The sequence below is a fragment of the Salminus brasiliensis genome, chromosome 3 (assembly GCF_030463535.1).
Source record: "Salminus brasiliensis chromosome 3, fSalBra1.hap2, whole genome shotgun sequence".
Classification (NCBI taxonomy): Eukaryota; Metazoa; Chordata; class Actinopteri; order Characiformes; family Bryconidae; genus Salminus; species Salminus brasiliensis.
The window spans coordinates 49,624,659-49,645,059 of NC_132880.1; the positions used below are offsets into that span (position 1 = coordinate 49,624,659).

Here is a 20,401-nt window from a genome sequence, read left to right on the forward strand (position 1 = left end):
TCTAGATAATGACTGGGTCAGAACATCTCCAGAACATCAGCAAGCAGGTCTTGTGTGGGGTGTTCCTTCGGTATGTAGTGGTCAGTACTGACCTATCGAAAGTGCTCTAAAGAAGGACAACCTGGCCACAGGCACTCAAGGCCCACTGATCACTACAAGAACCTTTGGTGGGGTGGATACCTGAGGGAGGACTGTACATTCCTTGCTTAATGCAGATCGCAGACAGCTATAGTGTATAATCCTTTCTGTGTTTACTTATTATGTTATGAACTAAGTGTTTGCAATGCATGCTGGGTATTGTAGTGAGAGAGCATTAAAGGTGAGATGTGATGGCCACAGAACGGTGCTACAGTATATTGTATAACATGGAAAATAACATATTAGACGGCAGCTTATATTGATTAGTTTATCGAAATAGTCAGAGGTTTCACCACAGATGGCACAAAATCATGACATTTATTCCCCTACAGTCAGGGAGTGCAACTTCCATCAAATCACGCTTTGAGCACCGCCTCATGGAAATGCAGCTGTAAACATGCATTTCTGGACAGTGTGAGAGCTGCAGACGCTTGATCTGAAGGTAGAGCAGCATGTGGGCTGAGGTGGTAGAGTAATACTACAGGATTCTACACTAATATGACTCTATGGGTTCTGCAGTGTTACTCAGCAGTTCTGGAGAGAGGTTCTCCTCCTGCAGCTCCACCATCAAACCTCCATAGTGCAGTAGCAGCAGCAGCGCTCCGGCCTGGAGTGGGAATGACGGAGACGCTGTTCTCCCCCTGTTCCAGTCAGTGGAGGAGCATCAACATGATCCTGAAGCTGCTGGTTTAGGGTCAAATTAACGTTGCTTTAAATATAAATGCTCAGTGATAACAAACAACAAAAGACAACGAGAAGATTTTGATATTTGTTTCTCTTATTTTGTTTTTGTTAATAACACTACATACATTTATAAGACCACCATTGATTATAATTTAACCATTTTTTTGTGGAAAAAAAAGAAACATAAGTCCAAACCCCTATCAAAGCAGTTTCTGGTTACTGTACAATTCTTTTAATGATTATCTAGACAACTCCCTATCAAGCATTAGTTCTGCAACAGTAAATGGAAAAAGTAGACTACATTGCAACACCCTATTTACAGTAAATTATTTATATATATATTTATATCACTCTGGCTGTATTTAGAGCAGATAAAGTCATGAACAAAATTAGTGCAAGGCATGGAGTAAGAAACACCTGGGTGTGTTAAAACCAGAGAGAGAGAGAGAGAAAGACAGACAGACAGACAGAGAGAGAGACAGACCGAGAGAAAGAGAGCATCAGGCTTGTATTTGAGGAAGGGCTGGGAGAATAAAGGACGATATCTCTGGTCTGGTCTGTGGAAGTGTGTGAAGGGTTTTCACTACAGGACTGCAGTGTCATGGTGTAGATGTAGACCCCTGTGCATTCTCCAACATGCTGACTGACACACAGACACACTCTCACACTGCCAAAATAACTGTGCTGACATAATAGTAAAGGTTTAAAGGAGGGGGGGGGATGAACAACAGCTGTAGGTGTGTGTGTGTGTGTGCATGTGTGTGTGTGTGTGTGTGTGTGTGTGTGTGTGTGTGTGTGTGTGTGTGTGTGTGTGTGTATGTGGGTGTGCGCATAAGTATGTTAATAACAGGGTGGTTAGTTCAATCAGAAGAAGTGGGCAGTCAGCTCTATTGCACGTGGCCACTAGGGGCATCCAAAAGCAGAGCAGGGCTACAGGGAGAAGGTGCTGGTGGGTGGGGAGGTGTGTGGAAGGGGGGGGGGGGGGGTGGAAACAAGAAAGGGAAAAGAGGGGTCATGGGCAATCCATCTCACCGTTGAATAAGGTTAAAACTTTTGATTTACTTTAGGCCTTGTAGTGAAACATGCATCCATTATTCTGCAAAGTACATTTCTATAAAACAAAAACAATAAAAAAAAGGTGAAAATAAAGAAACTAAAAAAAAAAAAAAAAAAAAAAAAAAAGAAAGTTATGTCTGAGAAATAGAAGCTAGAGTCTTTAGCTATGACGGGATGGGAGGGGGAAGGGAAGGATTCTTGCAGAAGCCCTGCCCTCTTGCCTCAGGCTAGCCAATGGCATAAGGAGGGATTTTGTGATGAGCATTTGTGAAAGCTCAGAGTGATGTTTGGACACGAGCCGTAACCTTCAGAAAGCAGAATGAAGGGCCTGTACAGGACAAGAAGACGCAGAAGGGCAGGGCAGAGCTTTTGTTACTGCTGGCCACCGAGTTATGGAAGTGAACAGAGCAGGGAGGGGCGGGGCCTTGCGTTAGTTGTTGTGGTAACAGAGTTTGGTGTGCGGGGTGTTTGCATTAGTTGCTGCAGCAGGGGGCCTTGGCGGGCGGGGCTGTCTCAGTTAGGTCCACGCCCCTACTCCGCCCACTGTTGGTTCCAGAAGCCTGGGGCTCACTCTTGGGCAACCTTTTAGCTAGAATACAAATACAAACAGGACCACAAATTAGACCAAACACACCTGAAACAGTGGACCAATTACAGAAAGAGGTTTGCTACACTATAAAATATGAAGGAATCAGTGTGTGTGAAAAAATCTGCAGAATGTAAACATTTATTATTTTATATTTAATTATTAAAATGTCTGTTCATCAAATCTTAAATTTGGTTCTTCTATAGCAGAGGTTTTCCAATCTGGACCTTAAATCCAGTTTCCAGGTCTGGACTTTGTAATTCTTGGTAGGTGGGACACTACATGGCCAATCAATTACATTAATTGTTTTTTCCTTTAATGTTCAGCGAGGACAAAACCCAGGCCTGGAAACTGTATTCAAGGTCCAGATTTAAAGACCTGAGTTTTTGGCACTGCTCAAGGAACCTTTTGCAACCCCACACAATTAAAGGTTCTGCGAGCAATGCCATAAACCACAGGTCTTTAAATCTGGACCAGGGTTTTATGGCACTGCTCAAAGAACCTTTTGGCAGCATTTTTATTTTTAGGAATGTGGGGCAGCAACAATTATTTGATAATACTCAATCAATCAAATTAAAAAGGTCAATCTATTCTGATTCAATAACCAAGCTCGTCTGTCGACTGATTATTAAGTCCAACTAGTCAGCTGTAGTTAAAGCTACCTAGTCAGTAGTAACAAGGCGTTACACACCATGACAACAATTAGCCGGTCATTATTATTGTTGTATTTTGTCACATGGAGACAGATTCTCTGCACTACTCTTAACGTTCTTTGGACTGAACAACCTTTTCAGCCTGCTATGGCCACACTGGGTGACCTCAGTGCTCTCTGGTGACATTCTGCGGTCAATTCCCAATTAAAAGCTCATAAAAACAGCCACTCACCCTTTACTAACATACGCAAGTTGAATAAAGGTACATAGTTAAAAAGACACCATTTCTAAGGACGTCCCGATCCAGTTTTTAACCATCCGATCTGAAAACTTATGGACTGAAACTGATTTCAATTTGATTTGTATTTTTATTAATAAAACAGCTGTACGGTTTAGATCAAATATGCCAGGCAACAGGAAACCGTTTTTTTAATGACTATTTTATAGTTCGTTTGATATTATGACCCAGTCTGGCTAACAAACCTGAGCCCAGTATTCCAAAAAAGACCTCAGTGTTAAGACAATGAGAGAGATAGATAGAGAGATAGATAGAGAGATAGAGAGATAGAGAGATAGATAGAGAGATAGAGAGATAGATGTGTGTGATGCCGGTTGACTCCTTAATATTACTTTTTGCACTGGATGCTTTCAGACAAGCCAGCCCTGATGATCCGTTACACTGACCAGTTAAAAAGTTGCAGTTAAATTAAATCAGAACTCTTTAACTCAATTATTAATATTTCACATTTTCATACATAATATTTTCAATATACTGTAATTTCATATCACTCTAATGCACGACTGCCTGCTGCCTTCTCACAGGTTTTCAGGATGTTTCTGCTGCAAAGTGAATTAGACGAATCAAGCCAACACTCTCTAAAACATGCCAGGATGAGGACATCCATGCTCATCACAATACATCAGTGTTGCTATATTAGCTAAGGTCCATAAAATCAGGATTCCACATTATGTGCTATGAAAGCAACGACATATTAGTGAGCTTCTCTTATTCTTAAAGACTATTCGTGATAAATAATAATAATAATAATAATAATAATAATAAAAATGCAGAACATAAAGTATTGCTCTTATGATTTTTTTTAAAGACTTTTAATAGTAGCTGTAACACTGAGATATAAATAAAGACATACCAATGGCCATGAAAATCTCATTCACATTCACGGAGGTCTTCGCTGATGTCTCCATGAATAGCAAGCTGTTGTCATCTGCATAAGACTGGGCATCCTGAAAAACAGCATCCCAGACAAATGAGTCAATAAACAGAAGACATTGTCTGTGGCACTGCATGGCAATCTGTGTGGCAGTTCAGTTATTTCCAGTGGAAGTCCACGTTACTATATATTTCCATATTGTGCTGTTCTGAGAGATGTGTGTGTTTTTTCTAAAGCAAATATAGACAAAATTAAATAATTTATACTGATCTCTTCAAATTCACCTATTATTGGTTTAGAGAAAGATCAAGAACAGAAACTGAAGGAGCAGGTGGCGCTAAATATACCTGTAAGTGATCATTTGGGTTGGGAAGGACCACACTATACTACAAAACTATTCATTGCTCCTTCAGATATTGAGGATATATATTAAAAACCACCTCATCCCCAACTCATTCCCAACTCAAGTACTGGATGGAGCTCCACCACCATCATTCCAGAGAACACAGTTCTTCCACTGCTCCACAGCTCAATGCTGGGGGGCTTTACACCCCTCTAGCCCACGCCTGGCATTAGGCAGCAAGGTGTCAAACTAGACAAGCTTTGTGTGTGCATTTGCACATCTGTGTCAGCAATGGGTGAAGCTTAAAGTAGCTGAATGCATCCATTAGAAGGGGTGTCCACAAACATTTGGACATATAGCGTATTTGAATAACAAAGCTCTTGATCCTGAATGGAGAAACAGAGGCTTTCTTAACAGCTATGCTGTGAAACACAGCGTAACTAGAGGAGACAGGAAAACTTCCAACCGCCTGATAAAGCCGTCCCAAGCTCAATGACATCATAAACTTAGGGATTCATTTACATTTACAGCATTTATCTGCCGTTCTTATTCAAAACCTTTACATGGGAGTCGTGATCAAGCACTCCTACTGATGCCCACAGGGTTCATCTGCCACTAGGAGAGCAATGATGTTACCCCATACACTACACCAATGCAATGTTTCATAAAGGCACCCTCTATATCTGCAGGTATTAGCCCTCACAGCACATTAGAAAAATGCGAGGGTGGAGTTAATCAGAGGCTTTTCTGCTTTAGACATCACCAGGGTGACCAGTGGGAGCACTAACATTCGTACGGCTGCCGACTACCGCTGCATAATAGAAGGGAAAATCCTCTCCATTTTATAATCAGTTGAGCCGGAGTTACAGCGGAGCAACCTCTAGGGGGCGCTAACCAGGCTTGGATCAGTGTAATCAAGTGTAATTTCTATAAATAATTTTTTCTATTAGTTTTTTTTTTTTTTTTTTTGGACAAACCACTTTTTAACCAAATTCTACAAGAAAAATGTCTGTAAAAATAAATAAATAAATAATTAAAAATGCCAACAGGTAAAACCTCAAAGTTAAGACTGCAGGAATGTTGGAAACATGGAAACAAGCACTAAAAAAGTGCAAAAACAAGAGTCATACATTCACTTAAACATTGTTTTTTTAATATTTTGAAACCCACCTGGAAGTCAACAGCTCTTTTGTTAGCGAGGTCAGCCTTGTTTCCAGAAAGAGCAATGACAATATTTGGACTGGCCTGCCTCTGGAGCTCCTTCACCCAATTCTTTGCTCTTGCAAAAGACTCCTAAACAGAGAGTAACATTAGCACAGGACCTTCACAAGACCTCTGAAGGTGTCCTGCTGTGGTGGTTACTGGGACCAAGACCAAGACATAAACAGCCTATCCTTGAAGTCCTGGAGGTGAGGCCTCCATGTGCATCAATGAGCCTTGGACACCCATGACCCTGTCGCCGGTTCTCTGGCTGTCAACCACTTTGGATAAGTACTGACCACTGCATACCAGAAACACCCCTCAAGTCCTGCCTGATGTTTTGGAGATGTTCAGGGTCAACATGTCTACAGTGATGCCTGAATTTAATATAACCTGATGAGCCAAAATATTATGACCACTTACAAACGAAGAAAGTAATTCCTATTATATATTTGACAGCAAGTTGTAGTCGTCATCAGCCTGTTGGAATGCAGGAAATAAATGGGCCGACATAAAGATCAGAGTGAATTTGACAAGGACCAGATGATTTGGCCAGATGACTGGTCAGTGGAGTCTTGTGGGTTGGCACCAGGATACACTGCAGGACAAAGATAAGCTGGTGGAGGCAGTGTCAAAGATGCTCTGGTCAAAGTTCTGCTGGGAAACGATGGGTGGACATCAATTTGACATGCACCACCTACTGTCCAAGTACACCCTGTGGGAATGATCTTCCCACAGAAGGATAATGCGCCCTGCCACACTGCACATGTTGGACACATGATTTGAGGAACGTGGCAAAGAGGCCACAGTTTGGCTTCGGCTTCCAAATTCTCCAAATGTCAATCTGATTATGCATCTGTAGGATAAGCAGGATCAATTCAACCAATGGAGGCACCACCTTGCAACTTCTGTCTGGATCTGCTGCAAAAAAATGTATATCTAAGCAAGTGTAATTCTCTTAAAAACATATAATCATTGTGGGATCATTGTGTTATTGTAGACATATTACAGATATTACTACACAGGTCTTATTCATTTGGCAGAAAATGTGGTTTAATAAAAAAATGAAATAAGGACTATCAGATCTTTAGATTAGATTCAGGAGAATTTCACTTGCTAAGAAATAATTATTGTAAGGCATGTTGGGGCTCTTTTAGTGGTAATGCAGAAGACCAACAGTATATCAGGCATAATGTTTTGGCTCACTGATGTAGATCCACCGTAGAACTGAGGTTTATGCTGAAGAGGGCGGCAGAGAAAGCATCTCACCAGACTCATTACATACTTAAGAGAAAAACTAGAACTTACCAATAAAAAAGAAAACAAGAGTTTTAAAGACATCGGACAGTTTGACAGTTTAATTTGTTTAACAGTTAAAAGAAATTGCTAGACAATTTAGCACCATCTGCCACAACTGTCAAGAGAACCCTGTGCTTAATGGATTCACAATGAACTTTTATTCTTCAGTATAAATTACCCTCTTCTCTTTTTTACTGCGGTAAGATGACTATTAAAGACTATGAAACTAGCGTCCTGAGTGACCACTGACCTGGACTAAGTGATATTAAATGGTTAGAGGTCAATATTAAAATACATGCAGTTGAATAAAAGAAGTGGTGTATGATATTACAGCCATTGAGTGTTTTATTTCATAAAACTGCCAGAGTTACGATTATGGATTAAGACAGGTCAGGTGACTGAATGTTTGGAGGAAAAAAAAAAAAAGCTAGAGATGTACATGTAGGTAGAAGTAGATATTTGGAAGTACATGTAGCTAGATGTATAGCTAGAGATGTACATAGATTTTGAGATATAGATGGAGCTATATAGATCTACATGTAGATATATTTTGAGATGTAGATATAGATGTGAGTAGGTGGATATTTATGTAGGTAGATATAGATAGGTTGGTGTATGTATGTGTGTATATATAACACTCTCACATGTACATCAAACTATCTATATCTACCCACATACTTTCTATATGAGATGGAGGGATGGGATGGAGAGAGAGATGGATATGCATGTAAATATGTAGATGGATAAACATGTAGGTAGTTTGGTATAGATGTAGGTAGATGAATGTGCATGTAGACTGATATAGATGTACATGTAGATTAAGATGTAGATGTGTTTTATTTTTTGTTCCTTCTTTGACTCCTAAACTCAACTTTGCACAAAAATGATTCTCTGGAAATCAATTTTGTTTTTATGTTTATCTCCCCTTTTAATGTATTTTCCTCCATTTCTTACACTTTCAGTTAATATCTGTCTCTTTCTTTCAGTCTTCAAGTTAATGTGTATCTGTATAAAGCACTTTGGAGCAATGGTAGATGTTTTAGATGTAGTGCTTTTAAACTATTATTATTATTATATTATATTATTAATATTATTATTACTGCTACTACTGGAGGTGCTGGAAATTACTCCTAAGCTTTATCAACTCCTGGAGGTTTTGGGAGGTTGGAAGCATGTGCATCCCAAGGATTAACAGCTTAGAGGATGGTAATACTCTTGAGGTTATATTTTTGAGCAGTTACGGCTGCTAAATTATTACTACTAAATATTTTTTTAAATGTATGATTTTTTTTTAAGCTTTCATTTTTGTTGTGTAATTTTCTGTTTATAAAATATTGAACTATGCACTCTGATTTGCGACGGTGTTTAAAAAGTGATAAATAAACTTGCTTCGCCTACAACTTATTAACGTCTTTGTCACCAACCAAAAATGTAGGATTATATATAAACAAATATTTTTTTGATTAGATCTGATCAACATTTTAAATCAGTACAGGTTGAAAAAAACTGAAATTTAAGTAACTTGAACTTATACTTGGTCTCTCTTTAGAGTGAAAACAGTATGTAGTAGTAAAAAAAAAAAAAAAAAAAAAAAAAAAAAAAAAAAAAAAAAAAAAAAGTATGTAGAACTGCAGTACTAGTGTTAGAGTGAACATGTCACATTAACTCGCTGCGGTGAATCCACACACCAGTGACTCACTTCATTGGTGATGTCATAGACCACGATGGCCGCTTGGGCGCCTCTGTAGTACATGGGAGCCAGGCTGTGGTAGCGCTCCTGTCCGGCTGTGTCCCAAATCTCAAACTTGACCGTTGTGTCATCCAGGCACACTGTCTGCGTCAGGAAGGCCGCTGGGACCAATAAAAACACATTCAAGGAGAGGTCAGTACACAGCACCATCACTCACGGCTCCCTTCAACACTACTGAAGCATACAGATTTGCTTTCCCTCTAATTTCATCTGCACTCGTCATCAAACCCCTAAATATACATAGAGAGTAATGAGAATTATAATACAAACAAACTGAAAATGAATTCCTTCCATGTATTAGTGTTTACTAACAATATAAACAGACAAAAAACATTATTTATATTCTAAAAAATAAATAAACACAACAAATGTTATTATTCAGTAGCTTTTCTATCAAAATACACAATTTATCAGAGATCGGAATTTATTTTTATTAGCTTTATTTTTCTAATTCAATGGAAAAGCATTGGAAACACTTAACAACTCTTAACTATAAAATAACTATTTCCAAGTTCTTAATACTATAAAAGTAAATAGAAACATAAAATTTGTAAGTTTTGCAAACTCAGAAATGGGATATAAATGTACTTAGAATTGTGTTTTGATCAGTATTGTGTTCAAACGCAGGCCAATTGCATAAAAAAAAAAAACAAGCAGCAGAAGATTGACAAGTCATCCATCTGTATTTTTACAACATTAGTCAGACTCCTAAGTTCATGACGTTCAGTATGACGTTTGGAAACTATTTATGCAAGAGGAGCTTACAAACTACTTTAAAACTAGATGCAGATGATAAAAAGCTGTTAAAAATGTTATTAATGTAAAAATACTATGTGCAATACCCCCCCACACATGCAATTAAGAGTAATTTGCAATAACTTAAATAATATAATATTGTATATATAATAACAATATATATAATAATATTGTTATTGCTTTTTTAATTCTTATTTATATTGTGTATATAGTCCCTAAATTCAGCCATGTCACTCCACTGTTGCGTTCTCTCCACTGGCTTCCTGTTGCCCGCATCAGATTCAAAACCCTGACGCTGGCCTACAAAGCCAAGACTGGACCAGCCCCTCCGTACTTGATGGCAATGGTCAAAAGCCGATCCGCACCAAGAGCCCTTCGAGCTTCAAGTACGGCTCGGCTCGACCCGCCATCCCTCAAAATTCGCGGAAGACAAGCGTCCAGGCTTTTTTCTGTCCTGCACCAAAGTGGTGGAACGAGCTGCCCCTGGGTGTCTGAACGGCCGAGTTGCTCGCTGTCTTCAAACGCAGACTGAAGACCCACCTCTTCAGAGAGTACTTGGACGAATAGTTCTATGGTCGCCTTATTATATTGTGTTTAGCAATGTCTAAGCTTGGAGGTATCTTTTGTATTATTAGTCTATTCTAACTAGCTGAGGCTTTTCTTGGGTAAATAGCAAAGCACTTTGTAAGTCGCTCTGGATAAGAGCATCTGCTAAATGCCGTAAATGTAAATGCATATTGTAAATTATTTATCTACGATTTTGTAACTGAGTGTCTTGCTATCCCTTTCTGCTGTGACACTGAGAATTTCCCCACTGTGGGAATAATAAAGGATTATCTTAGCTTATCTTATTAATGAATTTGGCCATAAAACCAACCAAAAAGGAGAATTTGTAATACTCTGCCTGACCTTTAGTTAGTACTTACAAATGTAGTGGACGTAAGATTCCAAAAGAAACTAAGACAAGTAAAAGAGAATTGTAAATCCTATAAAGTATGATTAGAAATGATAAGTTTCGATTAACTTGGCTGTTAGTAATTGCTTGCTAATAGTCAAGTAATCGTTAAGACTTAAACCTCAAAATAAAGTGTTACCAAAGCATATACAACTGACTTAGGTTAAGAATCTAAAAAATAGGTATACTAATTGTTGCACAAACAACTCCAAAACGTACCTGATCATTCAAGTCATATTAACTGTTTAACACACCCATATCTTTAACTAACAGGAAGATAATCAAAGATAAACAAAAGGCTGTAACCTCATATTTACTAATTAGCAGAAGTGTATTGTCAGGAACCTCAACAAAATGCTTACTGTAGCTGCTGTGGTTCTGCACAACTGCTGTAGTTCTCTAAACACAATAGTTAATGTATGCTGGAATATCTGCCCGTGCTTTAAATCATAAACAGCAAGGCTGAGATCTCTGAGGACTACAAACTGGCCAACCGTGGAACTTTGTCTAGCCACTCTGCTACTGATTAATTGCCATATTTAGGAGCTGAGTTTCCACTGATGTATGTTTTTTATTTACTTCAGCATATCAATTCAAATGACTTAATCCAGTAATTATTACAGGTTTACACACTCGCTTGAGCTAAATAAGTTTTCCATGTAAGCAGTCATAAATACATTTCCTAAATTAATAATATAAATACGAATAAATTTGTAGGACCAACCAGGTGATTACTGTGTTTTTTTTTGTTTTTTTTTTTGCCAGAGCTACAAAAGGGAACAGATACAATCAGACTGACAAAGAATGGATATTTTTATCTTATCAAGAATAAACAAGTGACATTAGATGGCAAACAGACAAAGACGCTCAAGACTCTTGCCCAAACACTCTTAATGGTTTACAGTGATGTGCTTGCCCAGCCAGGAAATCAAACCCTAGGGAAGGCAGAACTGTGCCACTCCAACCACTACACCAAATCTTTATACTGTAGTGCATTTGATCTTTGCACTCTTATGATGTAAAATACAGCCCAACATTCTCTGCATTTGACCCACATTTCTTAGAAAAGTTTTGCGAATGTGGCATACAGTTTTATTCTATTAGAGATAAAGGATCAGATCATCTTCAAGTCATCAGCCTGGAAGCTGAAGCTGAAGCACAGTTGGGTTAGGCAACAGGACGATGATCCAAAGCACATAAGCAGGTCTACCTCACAATGGTTAAAAATGGTTAAAAATAAGATCACACACTTTTGGAATGGCCCAGTCAAGGTCCCGATCTAATCCATACAGAAATGCTGTAGCAGGACTTGAAACAAGAATATTTTGAAGGCCTACAAATATGAGCCTAAGCAGTTCTGCAAAGAGGAGTGGCCAAAGCCCATCCATGAAGCCAGCTGTTATTCACTTTTTCACACAGGGGGGTGGTGGATATATTTTCTTAATAAAAACAGGACATGTCTCATATTGCTGTGTTTTTATGCATTCTTTTTTTAATGTGATTATTTATTATATCAGATGGTATTTGAAGAAAACTTGAGAGTATCGGTCAAAAAACTAAAGTTGAAAAATCAAACAGCTGAAAGAATTCTGCGAGGAGTGGGAAAACCTCTCCCAGTTGATTGATATATATATATATATACACAGTCATGCCCGAAAGTATTCATACCCCTGTCAAAGTTTGACTTAAATTTACTTTTATTTAACCAGAAATTATATTTTTGCCTGGAAATGACACAGGCATCTCCCAGGAGATAACACGATGATGTACAAGAGGCATCATTGTGGGAAAAAATATTTCTCAGCTTTTATACACATTTGAACAAAAAGTGGCATGTCCAAAATTATTCATACCCTTCTCAATAATTAATAGAAAAGCCTTTATTGGCTATTACAGCAATCAAACGCTTCCTGTAATTGCTGACCAGCTTTTTGCATGTCTCCACTGGTATTTTTGCCCATTCATCTTTAGTGATGAGCTCCAACTCTTTCGAGGGTTCGAGGGTCTCCTTGCCATCACCCTGATCTTTAGCTCCCTCCACAGATTCTCAATTGGATTTAAGTCAGGACTCTGGCTGGGCCACTGCAAAACATTAATGTTTTTGTCTGCTAACCATTTCTTCACCACTTTGGCTGTGTGTTTTGGGTCGTTGTCATGCTGAAATGTCCACCGGTTCCCAAGGCCAAGTTTCTCTGCAGACTGCCTGATGTTGTTGTTGAGAATCTTGATGTATTGCTCTTTTTTCATGGTGCCATTTACTGCGATCAAGTTCCCTGGTCCATTGGCTGAAAAACACCCCCAAAACATTTGGTTCCCACCACCATGTTTGACAGTGGGGATGGTGTTCTTAGGGTTGAAGGCTTCTCCTTTTTTACGCCAAATGGTGCACACATCATTGTGGCCAAACAATTCAATTTTTGTTTCATCTGACCATAAAACAGAACACCAGAAGTCTTCTTCTTTGTCCAGATGAGCATTTGCAAAGGTCAAGCGGGCTTTTGTGTGTCTTTTCTGGAGAAGTGGTGTCCTCCTTGGCCTGCGTCCGTGGAACCCAGCAGTGTGCAGTGTCCGTTGAACTGTCTGCCTTGAGATGTCGCCACCAGCAGAGTCCAGATTCACCAGGATGGCCTTGGTGGTGATCCTTGGATTTTTCTTCACCTCTCTCACTATTCTCCTGGCCAGCACAGGTGTCACTTTTGGCTTCCGACCACATCTTCTGAGATTTTCCACAGTGCGGAACTTCTTGTATTTTTTAATAATACTTTGCACTGTAGCCACTGGAACTTGAAAACATTTTGATATGGCTTTATAGCCCTTTCCTGACTTGTGAGCGGCCACAATGCACAGCCGCAGGTCCTTAGTGAGCTCCTTTGTCTTAGCCATGACTGTCCACAAACCAACTGCAGAGAGCTGCTGTTTTTCTCCTGTTGAGTTGATTAAAACAGCTGTTCCCAATGAATCAGGGTAATTAGGATGCTTTAAAACAGCTTGGACTATTTGGAATGGTATAGAACTTTGGATTTTCCCATATACTGTGACAGTTTTCAAAGGGTATGAATAATTTTGGACATGCCACTTTTTGTTCAAATGTGTATAAAAGCTGAGAAATACTTTTTCCCACAATGATGCCTCTTGTACATCATCGTGTTATCTCCTGGGAGATGCCTGTGTCGTTTCAAGGCAAAAATATAACTTCTGGTTAAATAAAAGTAAATTTAAGTCAAACTTTGCCAGGGGTATGAATACTTTCGGGCATGACTGTTTATATATATATATATATATATATATATATATATATATATATATATATATATATATATATATATATACACACAATGTTGAGAAATAAAACATTAACAGTACATGAAAATGATTGAAAAGCATGGTAGTGCCAACCTTTACATCTAAACCGTTAATTAAAAGTCAATACTATGATTTGATACAGTATTTAAAACCATTATATCACTGTACTTCGATATATCCATATTTTCTTACACCCATGTTTTAGGACTCAATGGCTACCAAATGGTTCAAAAAGGCTTTAAAAACACTCTGATCTGATCTGACCCCAAACGTGACCACAGCTGGTAAAATGCATGGTACTCATGAGCCAGCAGGTTTTTTTCTAGACCACATTCGGTTTCCTATTTAAGTTTCAATTATTTACAATCAACAGTGTGGGTTTCTAATGAGATCAGTTAAAGTGAATGAGCTGACTCGGGGTTAAAGAAACCAGTGAGGCAAGACTGAATCACTATGGTCCTGTATGGACTCTCCATCTCCTCTAATGGTAATAGAACATAACTGATCACACAAAACGTGACCTTACCTCCTATTGTGCTCTCCTGAAACTCATGGAACTGGCCCTTGACGAAACGAAGCACAAGGCTGGACTTGCCCACGGCTGACTCTCCCAGCAAGACCAATTTGAACTGGCAGATCTTATTGCCCGCGTTGGGCCCATTGGGCCGGGTCGCTCCTCCCCGATTGGCCATGACAGCGGTCAATGTCCCCTTCTCCTTCTGGCACACTGTTCCAGTAAGAGCTACAAAGATTAAAAAAAAGAAGAAATGAGCACTTTCACATTGACCACTGGCCGTCTGGTTTCTCCCTCCTGGTCTGGTTGCCCGTGTAGTTCTAAAGGCCTCGTTCTGGCGTTCTCTTGGCTTTGGGATCGGCTTTTGTACGCTTTGTACAAACGTGATTGTGTTGGTTATTTTTTTTGGCCTTACGTGTGAACAGTAAGCTGACTCACTGCTCTCACTTCATTAGCCATTGGCCAAACAAGTGCTAAACAAGTTCTACTGCTAACATTTCGCCATAATGTAGACGAGACACTCACAGTCCACCACTGCATATGATTACACAGAGACAGCCTTCACCACCGTTCAGTCTCTGATTACTGGTTGTGATGAAATTCTGCCATAAATCAACCAGTATAGGCCAGTATAGGCAATCCACTCCCAAACCAGGCCAAGTCTGGTCATACTAGGCCATCTTCTTCTGGAATATCTAAATCAGCCATGGCGTATCATGACTTACTAAGGTTTCCCAGACATCTGCTTACGCATTGCATTCCACAGAAACAATAGGCCTAATATCTTTGGCTTTTGGCCCCAAGTTGACATTCAATAGGCAAAAGATTTAGACTGAGCCCAGATATCGGTGTGTGCACACTGTGCAAGGAGCTCTGTCAAATGATCCAACATAGATGTTCTGACCAATGTCCTCCAAGGCTTAAGCAGTGAGAAGCTGAGAAATAATGGGTCCTACATGGTAATAACTGAGGAACAGCATGATCCAGGCAAGATATTGTCAAAACAAACATTATGTTATGCCTAGTCTGGAGAAATGCTAACAGTCTGACAGCTACATGACAGGCTGGGGCTTACGGTTCTTAATATAGTATTATGTAATCAGACTTTTATTAGCAGCAGGAAATATATTAGAGTAATGTGTGAATTTTGCAGCATCATCAGAGCACACAGGATCAAATGTCACCAGTTTAAACACTTTGCTTCATTAATATGCAAACTTTTCCCTAAATTATCATATACACATACATACACAAATGCCCACATTACAGAAGAAAAACAAAAGTATATAAAAATATTTTAATCCAGCTACTTCTTAACATTTCTACTGTTTTCAATTGCTTACTTTTACAGACACAAATCAGCCATAACATTAAAAAAAAAGAATTATCTTCATCTACAGTGTCTCCTTTCAAGGGGTGGATCTACATATTAGTCAGTGAACGGTCAGTTCTTGAAGATGATGACGGTGATGAAGCAGGAAAAATGGACAAGCGTAAGAATCTAAGACACTTTGACAAGAACCAAACTGTGATGTTCTAGATAATGACTGAGTCAGAACATCTCCAGAACATCAGGCAGGATCCTATGGGGTGTTTCCGGTGTGCAGTGGTAAGAACCTAACAAAAGTGCCACAATACGGGACAACTGTCATGTGGTCATGGTGGGCACCCAAGGCTCAAAGATGCTCATGGACGTCTCGTCCCACAACTTAATTTATTTTGTAGGACCTGCTGCTAATATTTTGGTGCCAGATATCACAGGATGCCCTTCAGAGGCCGTGTGGAGTCCATGCCTTGAATGGTCAGATCTGTTGTGGCAACACAAGGGGGGGGATACTCAATATTAGGCAGGTATTAGGTGGTAGTAATGTTATGGCTGATTGGAGTAAGTATTTATATATGTGTATATTTTCTCCACTTGCATCTATTCTAATGATATATACTTTCACAAAAGAGCGAAATACACTTATTGTCAAGATAAATAGTTGACAATCTGCTGACATGGCCAAAATGTTGCACAGTACTATTAAAATTAGTACTAAAGTACTGAAAACTTCTATTGAAAATGTGCTGCACTTTCTCCAATTAAACAGCACTGATTACACTCTCGTTAGCAAAATGTGGTAACTGATAATATCTACAACATGCTCAGAAAAGTATACTGTGTATCACAATAACTACATTGATCACAACACAATAAAATACTGTAATACTGACCACCCCTAAAATGGCTTAAATGAAGACCTGCCTGATGTATGAACGCCACGACAGAAAATTACGAGAATACCAGATGCACAAAGAATGACCATGACAGCAGGTAACGTGTACAGGTCTCTGTGGCCGACGGCACAAACACTGCATTTATCTCTGGAATGAAAAGCCCAGCACTGGAGACTTAGTGGTTACTGTCCACACAGCGTCATGATGACAGACCAAACAAACGCTGCACTGCTCACAGGCCATTCTAGGAAGCTTACACACAGGGCTGGATTACCCTGGTCTGCTGATGCTGTCACCAAAACATTCAGCAAAAAAAAAAAAGCATGTCAGCAGTGTAGCTTTTAGTAAAACCTGCACGGTATCACCTGCCTTGATGGTATTTGGGCTGGACTAAGTATTTTAGTGATTCAGGCTAGAACAAAGCCTAAATATGTACTTATATGGGGAGCACTGTCTGATCTATCCACACATGCTCCCAGTATAAAACCAGTTAGTAGTATTTTCTGATAAGTGAGGCCTAACACATACTACCAACTGGTTTTATACTGGGAGCATTTTGTGATAAATGAGGTCATCCACACATGCTACTAAATGGTTTTATACTGGGAGCGTTTTCAGATAAACAAGGCTATTTAAATATCCAACAAACTGGTTTTATACTGGGAGTATGTTCTGGTGAGTCTATCCACACATAATACCAACTGGTTTTATACTGGGAGTATGTTCTGATAGACCATCCAAACATCCTATTAGATAGTTTTATACTGGGAACATTTTGTGATAAGTGAGGCTTAACACATACCAACTGGTTTTATACTGGGAGCATTTTGTGATAAACGAGGCTATTCAAAAATTCAACAAACTGGTTTTATACTGGGAGCATTTTCTTGACTGAACATTGTCTTCACCTGATCATTGTCGTAACCAGTCAAACTGCCCCACAAAACAAAGTGTTAATCTACAAGCTCTCCCAGTATAAAACCAGTATGCCGGGTATGTGGACAGCCCCTCTTATCTGAAGATGGCCCAGTATGAAACCAGTCTATGGCCCAGTATAAAACCAGTATGCCGGGTATGTGGACAGCCCCTCTTATCTGAAGATGGCCCAGTATAAAACCAGTATGCCGGGTATGTGGACAGCCCCTCTTATCTGAAGATGGCCCAGTATAAAACCAGTCTATGGCCCAGTATAAAACCAGTATGCCGGGTATGTGGACAGCCCCTCTTATCTGAAGATGGCCCAGTATAAAACCAGTCTATGGCCCAGTATAAAACCAGTATGCCGGGTATGTGGACAGCCCCTATTATCTGAAGATGGCCCAGTATAAAACCAGTCTATGGCCCAGTATAAAACCAGTATGCCGGGTATGTGGACAGCCCCTATTATCTGAAGATGGCCCAGTATAAAACCAGTATGCCGGATATGTGGACAGCCCCTCTTATCTGAAGATGGCCCAGTATAAAACCAGTATGCCGGGTATGTGGACAGCCCCTCTTATCTGAAGATGGCCCAGTATAAAACCAGTCTATGGCCCAGTATAAAACCAGTATGCCGGGTATGTGGACAGCCCCTCTTATCTGAAGATGGCCCAGTATAAAACCAGTCTATGGCCCAGTATAAAACCAGTATGCCAGGTATGTGGACAGCCCCTCTTATCTGAAGATGGCCCAGTATAAAACCAGTATGCCGGGTATGTGGACAGCCCCTCTTATCTGAAGATGGCCCAGTATAAAACCAGTATGCCGGGTATGTGGACAGCCCCTCTTATCTGAAGATGGCCCAGTATAAAACCAGTCTATGGCCCAGTATAAAACCAGTCTATGGCCCAGTATAAAACCAGTCTATGGCCCAGTATAAAACCAGTATGCCAGGTATGTGGACAGCCCCTCTTATCTGAAGATGGCCCAGTATAAAACCAGTCTATGGCCCAGTATAAAACCAGTCTATGGCCCAGTATAAAACCAGTCTATGGCCCAGTATAAAACCAGTCTATGGCCCAGTATAAAACCAGTCTATGGCCCAGTATAAAACCAGTATGCCAGGTATGTAGACAGCCCCTCTTATCTGAAGATGGCCCAGTATAAAACCAGTATGCCAGGTATGTGGACAGCCCCTCTTATCTGAAGATGGCCCAGTATAAAACCAGTATGCCAGGTATGTGGACAGCCCCTCTTATCTGAAGATGGCCCAGTATAAAACCAGTCTATGGCCCAGTATAAAACCAGTCTATGGCCCAGTATAAAACCAGTCTATGGCCCAGTATAAAACCAGTCTATGGCCCAGTATAAAACCAGTATGCCAGGTATGTAGACAGCCCCTCTTATCTGAAGATGGCCCAGTATAAAACCAGTATGCCAGGTATGTAGACAGCCCCTCTTATCTGAAGATGGCCCAGTATAAAACCAGTATGCCAGGTATGTGGACAGCCCCTCTTATCTGAAGATGGCCCAGTATAAAACCAGTCTATGGCCCAGTATAAAACCAGTCTATGGCCCAGTATAAAACCAGTCTATGGCCCAGTATAAAACCAGTCTATGGCCCAGTATAAAACCAGTCTATGGCCCAGTATAAAACCAGTATGCCGGGTATGTGGACAGCCCCTCTTATCTGAAGATGGCCCAGTATAAAACCAGTCTATGGCCCAGTATAAAACCAGTCTATGGCCCAGTATAAAACCAGTCTATGGCCCAGTATAAAACCAGTATGCCGGGTAAAGCTCATTAGCCCTCACTCTCTCAGTTCCTCTGTTTTACATAGCTAAACTCTGGCTACGTTTGAAGGTCGTCATATGTTAGGAAACACTCTCAGACTGGGTTAACGCGGCCTACCAGCTGTAAACTGGACCCAGAACCGCAGCAGAACCTCTCCGGACTGGTTTCTGAGTTCTGGTTCTGCAGGACGGGCGGGGAGGCGGCTTGTTTATGACAGGAGCTCCGGCCTGAAGATCGATCAGGGCAGTTTAGCCGCGCCTCAGACTGACAACACCGACATCATCACCTCCACATCAGGCAGTGGAGCTTAATCCGAGCCCCTCCGGAACCGGGCGGACCGAGTCAGCGCTGTTTAGGAGCAGAATCTGGCAGCGGCCTCGGGTTCACCGCCGCTCGGTTCCGCTAACAGCTAACAGGCTAACAGGCTAACAGTCCCGCGGTTCCACTAACCGATCTGCCTCGCGAGCTGTTTTACCTGGATGTGTGACGCGGTCCGGGCGGTCCGGGCGGCTCGGGGCGGTTGGGACGGACGGGCTCCGGGCTGGGTGGGTGTCGGTCCGGTTCGGGGGGGTGATGTCTCTCTCGCTCTTCACTTCCCTCTACAACCAAAACACAAACATCCACTTCCGCCCCTCGCGCCACGTCAGTTCTGGCCCGCAGCAACGCACTTCCTGTGCAGGCCTCTGCTATTATAATATAATTTACTAATATTATAATTAATAATAATTAATGTAATTCACAGACTGTCAGTATTAATACTACAGCTAAACGCTTTTTAATATTAAAAAAGTATTAATATTTACAAATAAATACAATACAAATAAATATAAAGCAATAATTATTAATTAATGGATAAAATGATGTAGAAGGAGAATATATATATATATATATATATATTCTACCTCAGTAGCTTTTGGCCATTTACTTTTTTATATACTTTATAAAATAAATAGAAACGCATATTTCCTGACATAAACACATATCTAATGGTTGAGCAGCTTCCAAAAGTGGTTTGCACTTCCAGGCAGTTGCTAGGCTGTTGCTATGTTGTCCTAACCCT

At 40.3% G+C, this 20,401-nt stretch overlaps 1 protein-coding gene across 1 annotated transcript; it reads right to left on the reverse strand.

Moving 5' to 3' along the window:
• Positions 1-898: 898 nt before the first annotated feature.
• rab5aa (RAB5A, member RAS oncogene family, a) lies at positions 899-19,968 on the reverse strand. The gene is made up of 6 exons (XM_072676470.1): positions 19,817-19,968; positions 14,422-14,637; positions 8,831-8,982; positions 5,803-5,925; positions 4,269-4,362; positions 899-2,467 (listed from the first exon to the last, which is right to left on the reverse strand). Exons 2-6 carry the CDS (start codon positions 14,585-14,587, stop codon positions 2,352-2,354), a joined length of 651 nt encoding a protein of 216 aa, XP_072532571.1. The 5' UTR covers positions 14,588-14,637; positions 19,817-19,968; the 3' UTR covers positions 899-2,351.
• Between the last annotated feature and the right edge of the window lie 433 nt (positions 19,969-20,401).